Source organism: Rhyacophila brunnea, unplaced genomic scaffold (assembly GCF_057557595.1).
Source record: "Rhyacophila brunnea isolate RB1 unplaced genomic scaffold, BYU_Rbru_1.0 scaffold_14, whole genome shotgun sequence".
Taxonomy (NCBI): domain Eukaryota; kingdom Metazoa; phylum Arthropoda; class Insecta; order Trichoptera; family Rhyacophilidae; genus Rhyacophila; species Rhyacophila brunnea.
The window spans coordinates 33,630,567-33,645,959 of record NW_028232796.1 but is presented as its reverse complement, the minus strand read 5'-3'; the positions used below and the strand labels follow the sequence as shown (position 1 = coordinate 33,645,959).

At 31.5% G+C, this 15,393-nt stretch overlaps 1 protein-coding gene across 1 annotated transcript in view; it reads left to right on the top strand.

The window, feature by feature from the left end:
• Nucleotides 1-15,393, top strand: part of mspo (M-spondin) — a 540,637-nt gene that overhangs the window by 433,232 nt on the left and 92,012 nt on the right. The window contains exon 2 of the mRNA XM_085942218.1: nt 4,967-5,214. Within this exon, the coding sequence (XP_085798344.1) occupies nt 4,967-5,214 (248 nt within the window). The remainder of the gene's footprint in view (nt 1-4,966; nt 5,215-15,393) is intronic.

Genomic DNA, 15,393 nt, shown 5'->3' with positions numbered 1-15,393 from the left:
GTTGTCATAAATTCACTTTTCCAAGGTATACTATGTAGATTTTCAAGGCCGAAAGCATTCGAAAACTTTTTCATTTCAAGTAACAGCTGCTATGGCATATCGAAAATATTAATATCGCCCGTGAAGGAGAACTTCGTAGGACATGTTCCCTTCAAACAGCACCTACGAGTAGGTGTCTCCTTAGAAAACTTTCAATTTACTTACCTGTATTATTTAATTTTCTTATGATTTTGTTATATTCCTTGAGACTTGATTACTTGTATCAGCAAATTGGAGGTAGGCTCTTAAGATCCGACATAAATAGTGCACACTAAACTTTGTCAGTCAAACTTATTTGTTTTCATTGAACTAAGAAAACAATTTGCAGGTGGTTCTGGTTAGTTTTCAAAATTCAATTAAACCCTGCCCAAACCAAACTATAATCGTTTAGGTATGCTATGGGCGGTTTGAGAAAAATAGTGCACATTTTTTCAGTCATACTTATTTGTTTTTATTGAATTAAGAATACATAATATTACAGATGGTGTTGATTAGTTTTGTTTAATTCATTAAGCCCTGCCTATACTAAACCATAATCGATAAAAAATATTCTTCAATCTATAAAATGTCTAATATTATGTATTGTTTTATTGCATGATTTTAGATATTTTATAGATAGACGAGTATTCTTCAATATTATCTATTATGGCTTGGTTTTCGCAGGGTATAATTGACTGTTCAAAACTAACTAACACCATCTGTAAATTGCATTCTTATTTCAATGATAACAAATACGTATGACTGGCAGAGTTTAATTTGCACTATTTATGGCGGATCTTAACAGCTTATCTCCACCCTTCGCCAATGACAGCAATCTTGAATTACAAACAAGCGCTTAACATAAGGCGAAAATAGAATATTTTCAATAAGCGCTGACTGAAACATTGAAAAAGGTGAGTTACATCGGAAATAGATAATTTTTACAAATGACGGACAACTATCAAAAAAATAGTAGATTTTTAATGTGGAAAGAAAAAGTTCTTATTTGTCAATAGCATTGCAGGTACCTAATTAATTAGTAATTACTACAAAATACTGGAAAATGAATAGCTATATCGATGAAAAATACATTTTGCTCTTATTATCGGTAAAATTATATATAATAATATTTTCACTAGAGATTGATAGTAATGTACTGGTATTCCCTTATATTCGATTTTATTGATATGGTTTAAACGACAATTTTTACATTAATGTAATGTCATACTTTATTTGACAGATCTGAAATATTTCAATGTCTCGAGCAATTGCTTGACGTTGTCGCAGATTGTCAGCGACCGGTTAGCTCGGTAATATAATTTATTTTTCGCTTTGTAAAATTCGTCCTTCTAGGTTTTAAAATATTTTTTTAATATACGAGAACAGTATCTAATAATATTCATCACTACCGTCTAGGACCCATTAATTAGACACTTAGGCAAAGCATAACAAATGGCATTCGTTATCATTTTACCACGTTTTTATTAGCTCGTATTCTTGTTTGTCCAGTACAAATTTTTTCTTGTTTGTCCAATACAAATCTTTTTTAACCAACTTCCCGACTAGATAAATATTTGAAACTTTCAGAATATATCAGAACCCGATGACAATGCATTCTTTTAGCCATCTTTAAACAGAATTGAATTCATTTTCAATTAATTCTGTTTTGTATGGAAAGTTATTTCGGAAAAAAATCGTAAAAGTAAAACACTGTTATTGGTTGCTAAGGGGGTCCTAGAAACTAAATTAATAATAATATACGTGCGTTACTATGGACATCAATCTGAAATGTCAAAATGACATTTCAGTATTCTATATTTATTCAGTATTTCTATCAAGTACATAAAAAGTATTTATTAATACATATAATTGTGAAGTTTATATGATTAACAAGAATTTAAAAACGTGGTATATAAAAAGTTTTTTTATCTTGAAATTATTTTGTCTACTGTTAGTAAATTAATTCCTTATTTAGTTCTTTGAAAATTTCACTCAATTTTATGTCGTTTATTTCTACAAGATTTTATTGATTTCGTCAAAATCATTAGTGTTTATATATTTTACTAGTTCTTTTACTCAATGAATAAATACACAACATTTGAGAATGTAACATTCTATATCGCTGCCTCAGTACAAGGGTGCACTATTCGACAAAATCTCAGTTTTCACTTATGAATTACAAAATTATGGAGAATCAGTTGAAGTTTCTGGGCAAGGCTGCACTATATTTCGACGGTCCCTACGTAAACTCGGACATCTACCAAAAAAGCATTTTTTTCTGCCTAAACACTTAAAATACCTTCCAATAGATAGATTTCAATAGTAATAAGTAAAGTTGCAAATAATTGATATGAGTTCTTTCCCACGTAAAGTGGTACTTATCTCATTAACGGATGTTTGGAAGTCAACGTAATATCGGACAACTACAGTTCTACCAAAAGTATATAATTTAGAAAGAATGTAATAATGAGTAAATAAACTGTGTATGATATTTATAATACTCCCTGAATTTCAGGTGCCTAGTAATAAAAACATAGAAGTTCAGTGGAAAACAAACTATTTTTACTTCAAATAGCTCTCCTGTAAAATTACGTTTTTGTAGATGTCCGAGTTTACGTAGGGACCGTCGATTTGTATAAATTTATTGTACCATAATATTTAAGTTTAATTTGTATGACATCATCATGAATATCAAATGAGTGTAATTGTTTTAGTGCAATACTACACTTTATTACATAAATTGATTTAATTTAAAAATGGGAGGTAAATTTAAGGTGGTTCTTTATAATATTAGATAAAATGTTATTTTTTTAGGATATTTACATAATAATCATAATGTATACATACTTTATAAAAACATCTAATTACTTTCTTATTGGTAGGTATTCAAGAACTTTGACAGCCATTTTCTCCTAACAGATTTTTTGTCAAATTCCGAGGCAGCGATATATTGAACATAGCGCGGCTTGAGCGCTGGCCTATAGTGTCGTGGATCCCAGGTTCAAATCCTGGGTCTGACAAATACACATATTGTTTTTCAATTTGTGTTTGAGTCAGAGTATGGACCTAATAGGTTGAGCAAGTGACTGACATCCATTTTTCGAGGGAAAAAAACTGTTAATACAAACCTCCACTATGTGGAGGCCCATATGATCATATTAGGATCGGACATAGTCAAAAAAAAGTACGTTATAAAAATTAAATAATCCGCGATGTCGGTTAGTAATTAAGGAATTAATTGATACCTACCTTAATTTAATATACTAAAACCGATAGTCAACATTATAACGCAATTCGATAAGCAATTCATATAATAACTACTGGAAAAAATTCGTCGTAATTAAACAGGATACGCGTAACTTAATTGGAAACGTACACTAGCGCGAATCCAGCGGATACAGGTTCAAGTTCCATCGGGTGTCGTATTTTTTTATACAAAAAGATTTTCTCTAGTGTGTATGTATATGCATGAGATGTTTTCAAATTATGTATTATGTTTATATATTTGTATGCATTAATAGTAATATCTCATTTTTATTAGTGAATACTGTACCTTAAGTGTCTGCCTAAGGGTGCACTATTATTTTCTGTTATCCATCGTCTACATCCCTTCACCGGGCACCGTTCGCCCCTGCTTCGAAATGATATGCAAATGTCCCCTGCACTCACTTCAGTTCTCAGTTAGTTAAATTGAAATAGACACAAAATTGCGCATTAATTTTTATTTGAATAATTTACGTACTAAACTAACATTGCACACAATATTTTATTGGCATGAAGCAGACTTCATGTTACTAAATACGTGGCTCCAAGACGTACGTTAATAAACATATTATATAATATTCTCTCGATGCAAATAATATCTAGATCTTTAAAAATAATACTTTCGTAGCTGTGACGTAGAAGACTTGATGTAGAAGTTGGTCTATATCATCAATATTGCATTCAACTCATGTATATACAATATATGTCAATATTCATTTAAATCAACAGTTTGTCTGCAACCGACATTAAAGACATAACATATTTTTATTTATTGCCAAGATTCGACTTCTTTGATGTAGATGATGCAATCGATCCATCACAATGTTTTAAAGGGGGGCTTGAAACAGTTCAAACCAGTCAAACAATTATAAAATTATTATATCAAAATCTTTAAATAATGCGTAGTTCTCACAAATTCAGTATAAAATATTAAATTTTAAAAAGAAATGCTACAATATATGCGGATAAAAATAATTTATTGTTTTTTTTTATCGTGGAGGTGCTACAAAATCATTCACTGTGTCGAATCATCATATCCCTAACTTCGCCACTGTAAAAACAAGGTCATTTTTAGTAGACATCCCATTGGCAATGAATGACAAAGTCGTACGATGTTATTATCCATTTTGAATAAATATTATAGGTACATGGTAAAATTATTTTGTTTATTCTCTGAATTAGTTGTAATAATCTCGGTTTTCGTAGTAATTTTGTATAGATACACTATATCTGTTTAGTTAACCTAATCGTAGATTACTGTACTAATAATTTCATATTAATAACAAGACACCTCGTCGCAGGACAGATGTTATGTTTCATGATGCTGTGTATCGTGCGATTAACTTATTTGATGGCACCATAAAGGTTGATTTATTTTTTATTAACTATATAATGCTTGTAGACGTGTTAAATAGGTTAAATTTATAATTGTATATATTATCATGTTTCTTTAATATTTACATAATCATGCTGTCTTTTCTACTTACTTGTTATATTAGTTGTTATTCTTAATTAAGATATTTTTTATAATTTTGTATTTATTATGTATTATGGCGCATTGGCCAATCGCTGTAATGCCGTAATACTCTTTTTCTAAATAAATAAATCAATATTTTCCAGATACTAAGTAGGTAAACGCAACATGTATTGAAAAAATCTAATATATATTATTCCTTTATTCCAGGCCGATCCCACGACAAGCAGTTCGTCCTCTTTCGGCTGGGCGAGCGCGTCGCCAGCTCGGTCAAAATGCTCGCGGAGGGCCGCACGCCTTCCATGAACAGCAACGACGGTGGAATACTGATGGGCGAAGCGAGCGCGCCGGGGGAACAAGGCACGCGCGGAGTGCTCGACGCGTTTGTGGCGCCCAACGTGCCCCAGGGGGCTGGCAGAACCGAAGCAGAGTTTTTCGTCGACGGAAATCATTCTAAGGTAAGAAGTTATTAATTATTGGTTACTATTGGTTACTCAGGTGTCTATCAATATTATAATCAATCTAAATACATTGTACTTTTTTACAACGTTTTTATTAGGTCGTATTTTTGTTTGTCCGGTAGCTATGTATCCAGTACAAATCTTGCAATTGATTTTTAACTAACTTCCCGACTAGCTAGACATTTGAAACTTTTATAAAATATCAAAACACGATGCCAATGCATTCTTTTAACTCTTTTAGCTATTTTCAAGTAGAATTGAATTAATTTTCAGTTAATTCTGTTTTGTATGAAAAGTTATTTCGAAAGAAATCCGTAAAAAGTAAAACACTATTATTGGTTGCTAGGAGTGTGGGGTCCTAGCAACTAAATTATTAATATATACGTGCGTTACTATGGAAATCAATGTGAAATGTCAAAATGACATTTCAGTATTCTATATTTATTCTCTATTTCTATCAAGTACATTTTTTTTGATCGTTTAAGCTAGTCAAGTCAAGTTTATATGATTCAATAGAAAATTTTAAAACGTTGTATACAAAAAAATATTTTTATCTTGTAATTATATTACCTCATTTAAGATAATTAAATCCTACTCTTTTATGTGAGCGCGGAAAAGCTCAAGCCACTGACTATGTCATTGAGATTGTCTTTATTGGGAAGACTTTTTATGGCCACTAAGCTGATAAAAGCGCTGATATGGATTGAGGTCCTAACGATGCATCTCTAGTAGTAGCAAAGACTCCGAGACTAGGCGATTATTTAGAAACCTACCGTCTTCAGAAAAATATTTTTATTACCATTTCCAAACCTAAGAAGATCAGGTTTTTGCGATAAACGGATGTTAGCCACTTGCTCAACCTATTAGGTCCATACTACAAACAGACATTGAAAAATAATACGTGTATTTGCCAGACTCAGTAATCGAACCTAGAACCCACGACATTATAAGCCGACACAATAATTTTTAACAATCTAGATATACGGTACCTAAGTATATCGAGTCTTCTGCTAACATAGGACTAATACTTGAAAAGACTTTATCTGCATTTGCGCATATTGTGTAACGGCTATGTTATTTTACGCACAGTGAACCCAGTCCAAACAGAATACGAAGGCGAAGTTCGAATCTCCCATCACTTTTTTTATTAGAATATATAAGTTTCTACTTATATATATTATTTTTTATGTTCAGTAAAATATTGAAGATGAAACAAAATTCAAATTCACGTCCCGTAAATATGGCTGTCCTATGACATTTTTTTCAGTTACTTTCCATGGCCTACATTCCTACAATATGTACCCTCATCACTGGTGTCCAGGCTATTTCTACTATTTCTTAACAATGGGATTTTGTGGTGATGACTATGACTTTATTTCCTGTCAATATTTTTATTTTATCGTAATTCATAAAAATGGTATAAAACATGAATAACCATTTAACATAACATATAGTCTAGAGTCTAGACGTATCTATTTTTCCAAATACTGATAAGTCTATAATGTGTAGTAAAAGATGTTTATGTGTAAAAGCGTGGGGGGATGTGCGTCGCGTAGATCAAAATGGAGATATTATGCTATTTTCAAAGCATGATCCTGGACATTCCTTAAACGTTGCAGATAATATATTTATATAATTTTGAATCCTTATTATCCTATATATTTATTTTAAACATTTGATGACTGCATAAAATATTTTTATTACATAAAATAGTATTCTTTTAAACCTCTCGCTCTAAAGTTTTAGAATATAGTCATTTCAGTACATCCATGTGCAGTGGTGTTAAGATTTTTTAGATTTATTAATTTTTAAACGCATTTACAAAACCATTAGTAAAATTTATGTTAACATTATATAGTGACATATTTACGATAAAACAATATATTTAATAATCCTTGTGATCCCAAATTTGATAGGAATTAGGCATTTTATTATTCAAAAAATGGGCAAGATTTACACTTTTGAAGGTAATTCTAAAGATACTGATTATAAGCTATGTCTTTGACCATTCAAATGTGATAAACAATCTATGAATAATATTTGTTTTATAATAATTATTGACCTAAGAATAAGGTAGTATTTTTTTGAAATACGCCATTTCTATTGGCATTTCCCAGTGGTTAAGCTACAACATACGGCCGTAGCCATGAATTTACAAACGATAAATGAAGTAGAGATCATGTTAACGCGCGTGTTTGAACATGTACCTAACCGGATTTTTTTTAAACGGTACATGCTCAAACACGCGCGTTACCATGATCTTACTCCCTTTTATCACATTTGAATGGTCAAAGATATAGCTTATAATCAGTATCTTTAGAATTATCTTCAAATATGTTAATCGTGCCCATTTTTTGATTAATAAAATGCCTAATTCTTGTCAAATTTGGGATCACAAAGATTATAAAATATAATTTTTTATCGTAAATTTGTCACTATATAATGTTAACATAAATTTTACTAATGATTCTGTAAATGCGTTTGGGGCGAGAAATGAGCGAGAGGTTTAAAAGAATACTATTTTATGTAATAAAAATACTGTATGCAGTCATCAAATGTTTAAAATAAATATAAAGGATAATAAGGCTTCAAAATTTTATAAATAGATTATCTACTACGTTTAAGGAATGTCCAGGGTTATGCTCTGAAAATACCATAAAAGCTCCATTTTGACCTACGCTGAGCATGTTGACCGTTAAGCTTTGCTTTAAAGTTAAGCTATCTAGCTTACAATATAAAATGTTCGATTCCATAAGTATAGTGAACGTTTCCCGTTTCGATACGAGAATCTACTGCCATAATATTATAAAACGACAAAATAAGTACTTACTAAAATTTGAAACTATTTCAATAGGTACCGTTATTTTTTAATAAAAAATAAATGTATATATTTAACATAATAGGTAAATATGTAGGTGATATAATAATAAATAACTGTTTAAACCCGTTTTCGCTGAGTATCTTCCACTTAACCCCGTTCCCAGTGAGCTTCGTTATATCACCTGATATCGATTCGCCGAAATCGTACCGCGCAAAGCTGTTTGAACAAAGTCACTTGGATAGTATTCGCAAAGGGGTAATTTCTAGTCGGGGTTCATCATCCGCTCATAGGAAACTTTACCCCTCGCTAGATAACTGGAGATGTAGAACTTGACTCCTTGGAGGACTATAAAAGTGGCAGTGCAATTCACGCGTTTACTTCACTTATCTCTTGGTACGTTCTGTGCTTCTGATACTTACCACAAGTTTATATCTAAAGACGTATTTACCCACATTTAAAGTTTCAAATATATGCTTTATCGCTTATTTACTGCACTACGTGAAATGTATATGTAAGATTGTGTCCAAAAGCACACACAGGACCTCTGTCCTCCGGTCAAAACTTCCTCTACAGGAACGAAAAAATTGCAAAATATTTAAATTAATAAAGCACAATAGAACCTCGATATAACGGACTAATACGGGTGAGGAATGTCCGTTAGTGCAAAAGTTCGTTATATAAAAACACAAAAAAAATCAGTGTATTCGTTTTTATTCGAGCTTCAATATTGGGAGTATTGGGACCATACCTTAATAAGTTATCATATAAATAAAAAGGATTTCAAGTTATTCACATTTATATTTTCATAGAAATCGATGTTTTTTTTAAATAAATATAAATAATAATAAAATAATTAGACCAAAGTCTCTCTCAATTTTTTTACAATTATTGTAAGTTTATCTTTGACTTAAAATAAAAAATATTTTTCTTTTAAATGTTTTCAGATACATACTTATGTATTAGGTAATTAACACAGTTTAAGTTGTAAATTATCAAAAAATGTCTCAAATTGCAAGCTTCGTATTTTTTCGCTAGGTGGCTCTGGTAGGTAGAGGATCGCCTTAAGTTCCAACGATAAAAGAGTTATTTTATTTTTATATGAAGCGTCAGGCATAATAATTCTCAATCAGCAATAAAAAACAGTATTTTAAGAGCAAATCAATTATAACTACCTATTAAGTAAGTAGTAAATAGAAACTTATTAAACTTCCTCGTCTACTTTCTATATCAAATCGTAAAGACCGTCTATTTATTTCATTAATTAACGTTATTTCATTTGACAGTGCAGCGCCCACTAGTCCTGGCGTTCAGTCGTTCCAGTGCCGTAATATATTATTAGAGTAAAATTTTATCTCTCAGTTTAATATTTTATTCCTTTTCATCTTCTAATCTTTACTCTGAATAGTACCAAATCGTATGACCAGCAATTATTCAAAAAATTGTCAAGTTATTGCATATTTTAGACTTAAATTTTATATGCAAGTTGTTGCACATCTTAAGACGTCAAAAGCAAGCTTATCTGTTCTCGTGGAATTTACATTTGAGGCGATAAACCGTGATGAATGAAAAGTTGCGGCATCAATGTAGCTTTGTGTAGCAAACCGGACGTTCCCCAACTTTGCTCTCATAATAAAGTCGTGTTATGGGGTCGTTTGGGCGCATTCTGAAGTTTTATGGACTCCCGTTTTCTAAGCTTTTCAAAGAATTGTTAAGTTGTTGGTTTTTAAGAACTTAACACTATGTATTAGCTCAAGCACAATTTATACTAGTAACTCCCTTACAGCTAATTTATTTTATCGATGGGATAGAGTGACCAAGTGAAGGGATTCATTGTAAAAGCGATAGTCTCCACCGTAAGGCTTGCAGATGATATGATAAGTTATCGAAGAATTATCCAGAGCTCCGCAGTACCGCATATTCCGGAGTGAAAACTATCTTCATTTATGAGGGTGACAACGACGAAGAGATTTGTACAACCATATTTAAATACGTATAGCTAGAATAGAGGGAGTGTATGAACTGTTTATATTACAACACTTGATAGCGATTCCACAACGTCTGTACTATAATTGAATTGGCATCTATTTTTTTTAATTTGCTCTACAAACCTATGCAGATCTGGGCCTCTTCACGGAGAGGTTTCTTAACAATGTTCTATTTTACAAGAAATTGATGTTAGTCACTTGCTCAGTCTATTAGAACGATACTCTGCTCTTTGTTTTTCTTTTTTTGGGCTGTGGATTATTTATTAAATTATTATCTATGTGTAATGTTTATGTATATAGTCTGCTGGTTGGGTTATGTTTAAAATATTATCTATTCATGTAATATTGCAAGTTGCAATTAATTTTAACGTACGCACATGTAGAAATTGTTGAAATTAATTGAAATTACAATGAATAATTCAAAATACTAATAAATTAGAGTAGGCACTTGTTGCACAAATTGAATTTATAGAGATAGTGATCATTCAAAATATTTTGCAGAATGACGAAACAATATACTAAATCTGTCGCCATGCCAGCACGTGACAGCACGTGGGGTGATCATAATTTAATAGCAGCTTTGTGTACTTTAATACTCTAACTCTAAATGTTTATTTCTAAGATAACAAAAAAATAAGTCATAATAATAACTCAATCATTGATCATACAAAATTTATTAGAAGTTAATTTTATACCACTATTTTAAAAGCTGTGAGAGAATTTGATTCAAAGTCAGGACGGTGTTCGTAAATCGTTTACGTTTGATATCTGCATTTATCTCTTTAACTCTCTCGCTGTATGGAGCATAAAAAAGCATACTTGAATTACTATAAAATCTTTAAAAGGTTTTAAGTTACATTGTCTCCATGTCTGGATGGTGACTAGACAACATTGCAAGAACTTTTTATGTACATAGGTACAGTGAGAAATGAAAATGTTCTCCAACAGTAGATGGTATGAAAATATTTGATAGTAAAAAAAAATGTAAGTATTCCACAGGTCTCCTAAAGATTTCTTATTCTTTACCAAATTTTCTCTTATTAAGATATACAGAAGAAATACTATATTATAAACAGCTGGTATTATTCAAAATAAATACGAAAAAAACATATTTATTAAAAGCCTTTTAAACGTTTTTAACATGTCTATACATTCAAGATTTTACAGATTAATATGATTTCCATATTATTATAAGTACCCATATTTAATTTGAAAACATTTCTGAGAAATATATTACCAATAGAAAAAATCTTTAAAAAAAAAAAACGAAAGCCAGGAGTATTCGAGCCGGCATCCATCGGCAAACACACTCATGTGCACTGACCACAATAATATAAATATCATACTTATCTAGTTGCGACGAATTTCACTAATGTTTTTACAAAACTCTCCGGACTGCTTTCTAAAGTGCATTACTAATCGGTAATCGGCATTTGTATTTTAGATCAAAGAATTAAATTATCTTAAATACTAACCGGACTCGGGTGTCAGGATGACTCCCTTATTTTGTTATAACGTACTTGCACTAGCTAATACTTTTTAATAAACTATTTTATTATATTATTCAACGAATAATTCACAGGGACGCAGGTTCGAATCCTGCTGAGTGTCGTATTTTTTATTGTTTTCAAATTATCTATAAGTATGTTCAATAAAACCATGGACATTGTTAAATCTTGTGAGTTGAGTAAAAAAAATAGTTCTTAAAAAATATAATATATATATAGTTTTTTTGGGCATCCACCGCGTATTCTTCCTACTTCTTTCATCGATGTTTCGGGCTTGTTGCAGAGCCCATTCTCAAAATAAAAATGTGTTGATGAAGTATAAAGACAAATTTAAAGGCAGGGCAGGGCGCTTACTGCCATATATCAAAAATACTACTGATACCCTTTCCAGGATAGGTACTGAGAAAACACGACTTCGAAACGGTATTCTCCGCATCATCGAAGGTCCGGAATTTAAAAGAGTAAATTTCACTATACCTAATGTTTAATTCTCGAGAAACTGAGTTTATATTTTTTTAGTTTTGTGATGTCACTTTTTTTAAAACCCCTTTCCCTCTTAAGGCTCGCTTTTTATTTGGACAATAATATACGTATTATAATAGTAAGCTACCAAATATGTCTTACTACTTTAAAATTGAGCTTGATTCTCACGTCATAATTGCATTACTTATGAATGGATTTTATACGGTTTCGCAAATTAAATTATTTTCAATATTTTTTCAGTGCCCAGGTAAAAATTAAATAATAATGTATTATCGAGTCTTTGTTGCTGTAGAAACCAACTACATTAGAATTAAATAAGGTCATTCAAAATTCATTCAATAAATTCCCAAGTACTTAGATTTCTATTTTCTTAAGGACCGTAACTTCGTAGTAACGACCGCAATGAAGGTACGCTGTTTACCTAAAAGGTTGTGGTAAACACAAATATTTATTAAGGCTCTCAGTATGTTCCAAAACAACATTAATTCCCAGTCAAATTATGTGTTCGGAAAATGCGATGTTGACGTCGGGAGTGCTAAAAGGAAAACTGATTTTTGGAAAATATTAATGACGCCTTTTACACTCGCTGGAAAAATATGCATATTTCAATTCGGTGCTCTTGATTATTGAGTAAGTAAATATTTTAGCTTCAAAATTCGTGTCTATTGACCGAAAACTACTAATATATCATAGCTTAATTGCATTTAATTTTACAGCAAAAAGAAAACCCTTCTTGTTTTTTTTATACTTCGTACTTGGAAGATAATATATTCATTTTTCGTTTTCAAAGTCGACCAGCATCCGGGCGATCTCTTCTTTATCATACACCACCCTAAATAGTTCGCTGGAGCTACACTGGTACCAATCACTAAGGTTCTTAAGCCAGTAAATTCTGCGTCCCACCACTAGAACTGTAGAACTTCTCGGTTCTTTAACATTCGTTTAAATTTGTCACCCGGTCTGTCCAATGAGTTTTGATGACGTATACATACGTATCTCGAAAGCCTTAACTCTAGGTGACATCTTCTGGTATAGCATCCATACCCAGTGTAGGCTTTAGAGGAGTAGAGGCCCAAGGCACTGACTGATTTTCAGGACCAAACGATAAAAAAATTTAAATCATCTGTAACTAAAAATAATTGTTATTGATGATGGCAGTGCGAGGATATTATTGTGCTTTGGGTATTATTTTATACCTACTCAATTTGTGAGAAATATGTATTTTTTTAAAGATTTTACTATAATTAAATAATAATTGTGTGCCAGGTTTGAACTATTTCGAGACCCTTTTTAAATCTTTTGACGAATTGATTGCATAAGTTGCGTTATAGAAAAACGGCGTCATGTACCTATACCTACATACCATAGAAATGGATTGATAACAGCGAACCATACGCAGTCTCAGATCTCGATTCCTAGTGAGGGTTCATATTTTCAGAAAGGCACTCCTTGGTAAGTATATAAATTCTTGTTTTCATTTTCTGTGACTGGTCCCATTTCTTATTCATCCATGTTCCGAAATATTCGTAGTAAGTCATTCGTTCAATTGATTCGTTATTAATAATAAAAAAAATGTTTTGTGTCGCTATATATATATGTGTTACGCCGAATGTGCGAAATTGACCATTACATGAAATGGGCAAATTTTTGACTAATTCATGTAATAGTCAAGCCCGTTGCCTTATTCATGAATTAGGTAAATTATCTGCCGAGTGCGTAAATTCGCCAGGGTATGGAATTCTTAAACTGTCAACATGAGAGTAGAAAAAGTAAATTTAATACGGATGGTTCTATTAGTTATAATTTGACATAATATAATATTATTATTAGGTTACGTTAGGTTAGGTTGGGTAAGGTTTTGTAATTCTGAATTCAACTGAATGTCCATTTTGAGGTTAGCTAACAAGTGTCATCAAACTATCACAAACAAACAATCGACCATTGCACGATTACCCAAGCACGAATAAAATCGCGAAAATACCTTTTAATAAAAAATTTCCGTTATCATATTATAGTTCTAGATTTTTTTGGGCATAGTTAATGGATATGAACGTCATTGTAGTTATTTATTGGTATATTTTTATATAATCAATGACATTTGACACATTTGGTTAGTTTGATTAGTTGCAAAAAACACCACCGGAGCGCATCTATTTTGACCAATGCATGAGCATTTGACACATTTGGTTTAGTTGCATAAAACACCACCGTAGCGCTACTATCTAATTTGTCCAATACATGAACTAGGCAAAAAATTACTGTCGAATTCACGCACTTGGCAGATATTTTGCCTAATTCAGGAATAAGGCAATGGGCTTGCATTTTTCATGATTTAGGCAAAATTTTGCCCATTTCATGTAATAGTCAATTTCGCACATTCGGCGTAACATATATATTGATATTTTATAATATGTCCCGTATACATGACTGTCCAAGTTTTCCATATTCTTTTGGTAACTCATCTCTCATATACTGAACAGGTAGTCAAAGCCACTGATATCGATAACATTACTAATTGTAGAGGTTTTACCTCACACCATACAACTGACATGTCTATACTCTAAAAATTAGCATAGACAAAACAAGAACGGAAACGTCTGAAATTTGATCACTTCAATATTATACGCGGCTTGCGTACCAACTTCACTGCGTAATGTCCATAATACTTACGAGACACACGTCTATTCTTAAGTTTCAGAGTAAAAAGATCGTATACCAATGTAACCATTAAAAACTTTTATCTACTGCCGTGTAATTATCAATGTTATACAAATATAGACTTCTAATTAACTAATTCTTTTATTCAATGAATAATTCACAAGATTTAAGAATGTACCATTGTAATTATTGAACTTACATAATGCTGAAAACACGTTCTTAAATCTTGTGAATTATTTATTGAATAAAAGAAATAGTTAATTAAAATTATTAGTAAGTTCAAATAAGTAACAACTTAGAAAACAAAAATCGATCGCCTACCGTTATTCAATTTGGAGACCGCTTATGAGCAGGTATTAAAAAGGCCAATAGTTAAAATTTGTCGCAATTAAGCGTGGCAGTCGTATCATAGTGGTAATGCACAGGGCGCGATACCCAAGAGACGCAGGTTTGATTTCTCCCGGGTGTCTTACTTTTTTCGAAAATGATTTTTTTCTATCGAGTGTTTTCAGAATTATGAATGTTCAATAATATATCCAAATGTCCACGAGTGTTACCTTTTACTTAGACCCGTATATATCATAATATTATACACATTCTTATGCAACATGTCTGAACATAGTATATAGCGGGGTAGTTGACTCTATACAACAACCTACAGAAAAAAATGTTGTTCAAATAAAATTCATACAAAATTTTTACGACAATCTTATATGGTAAT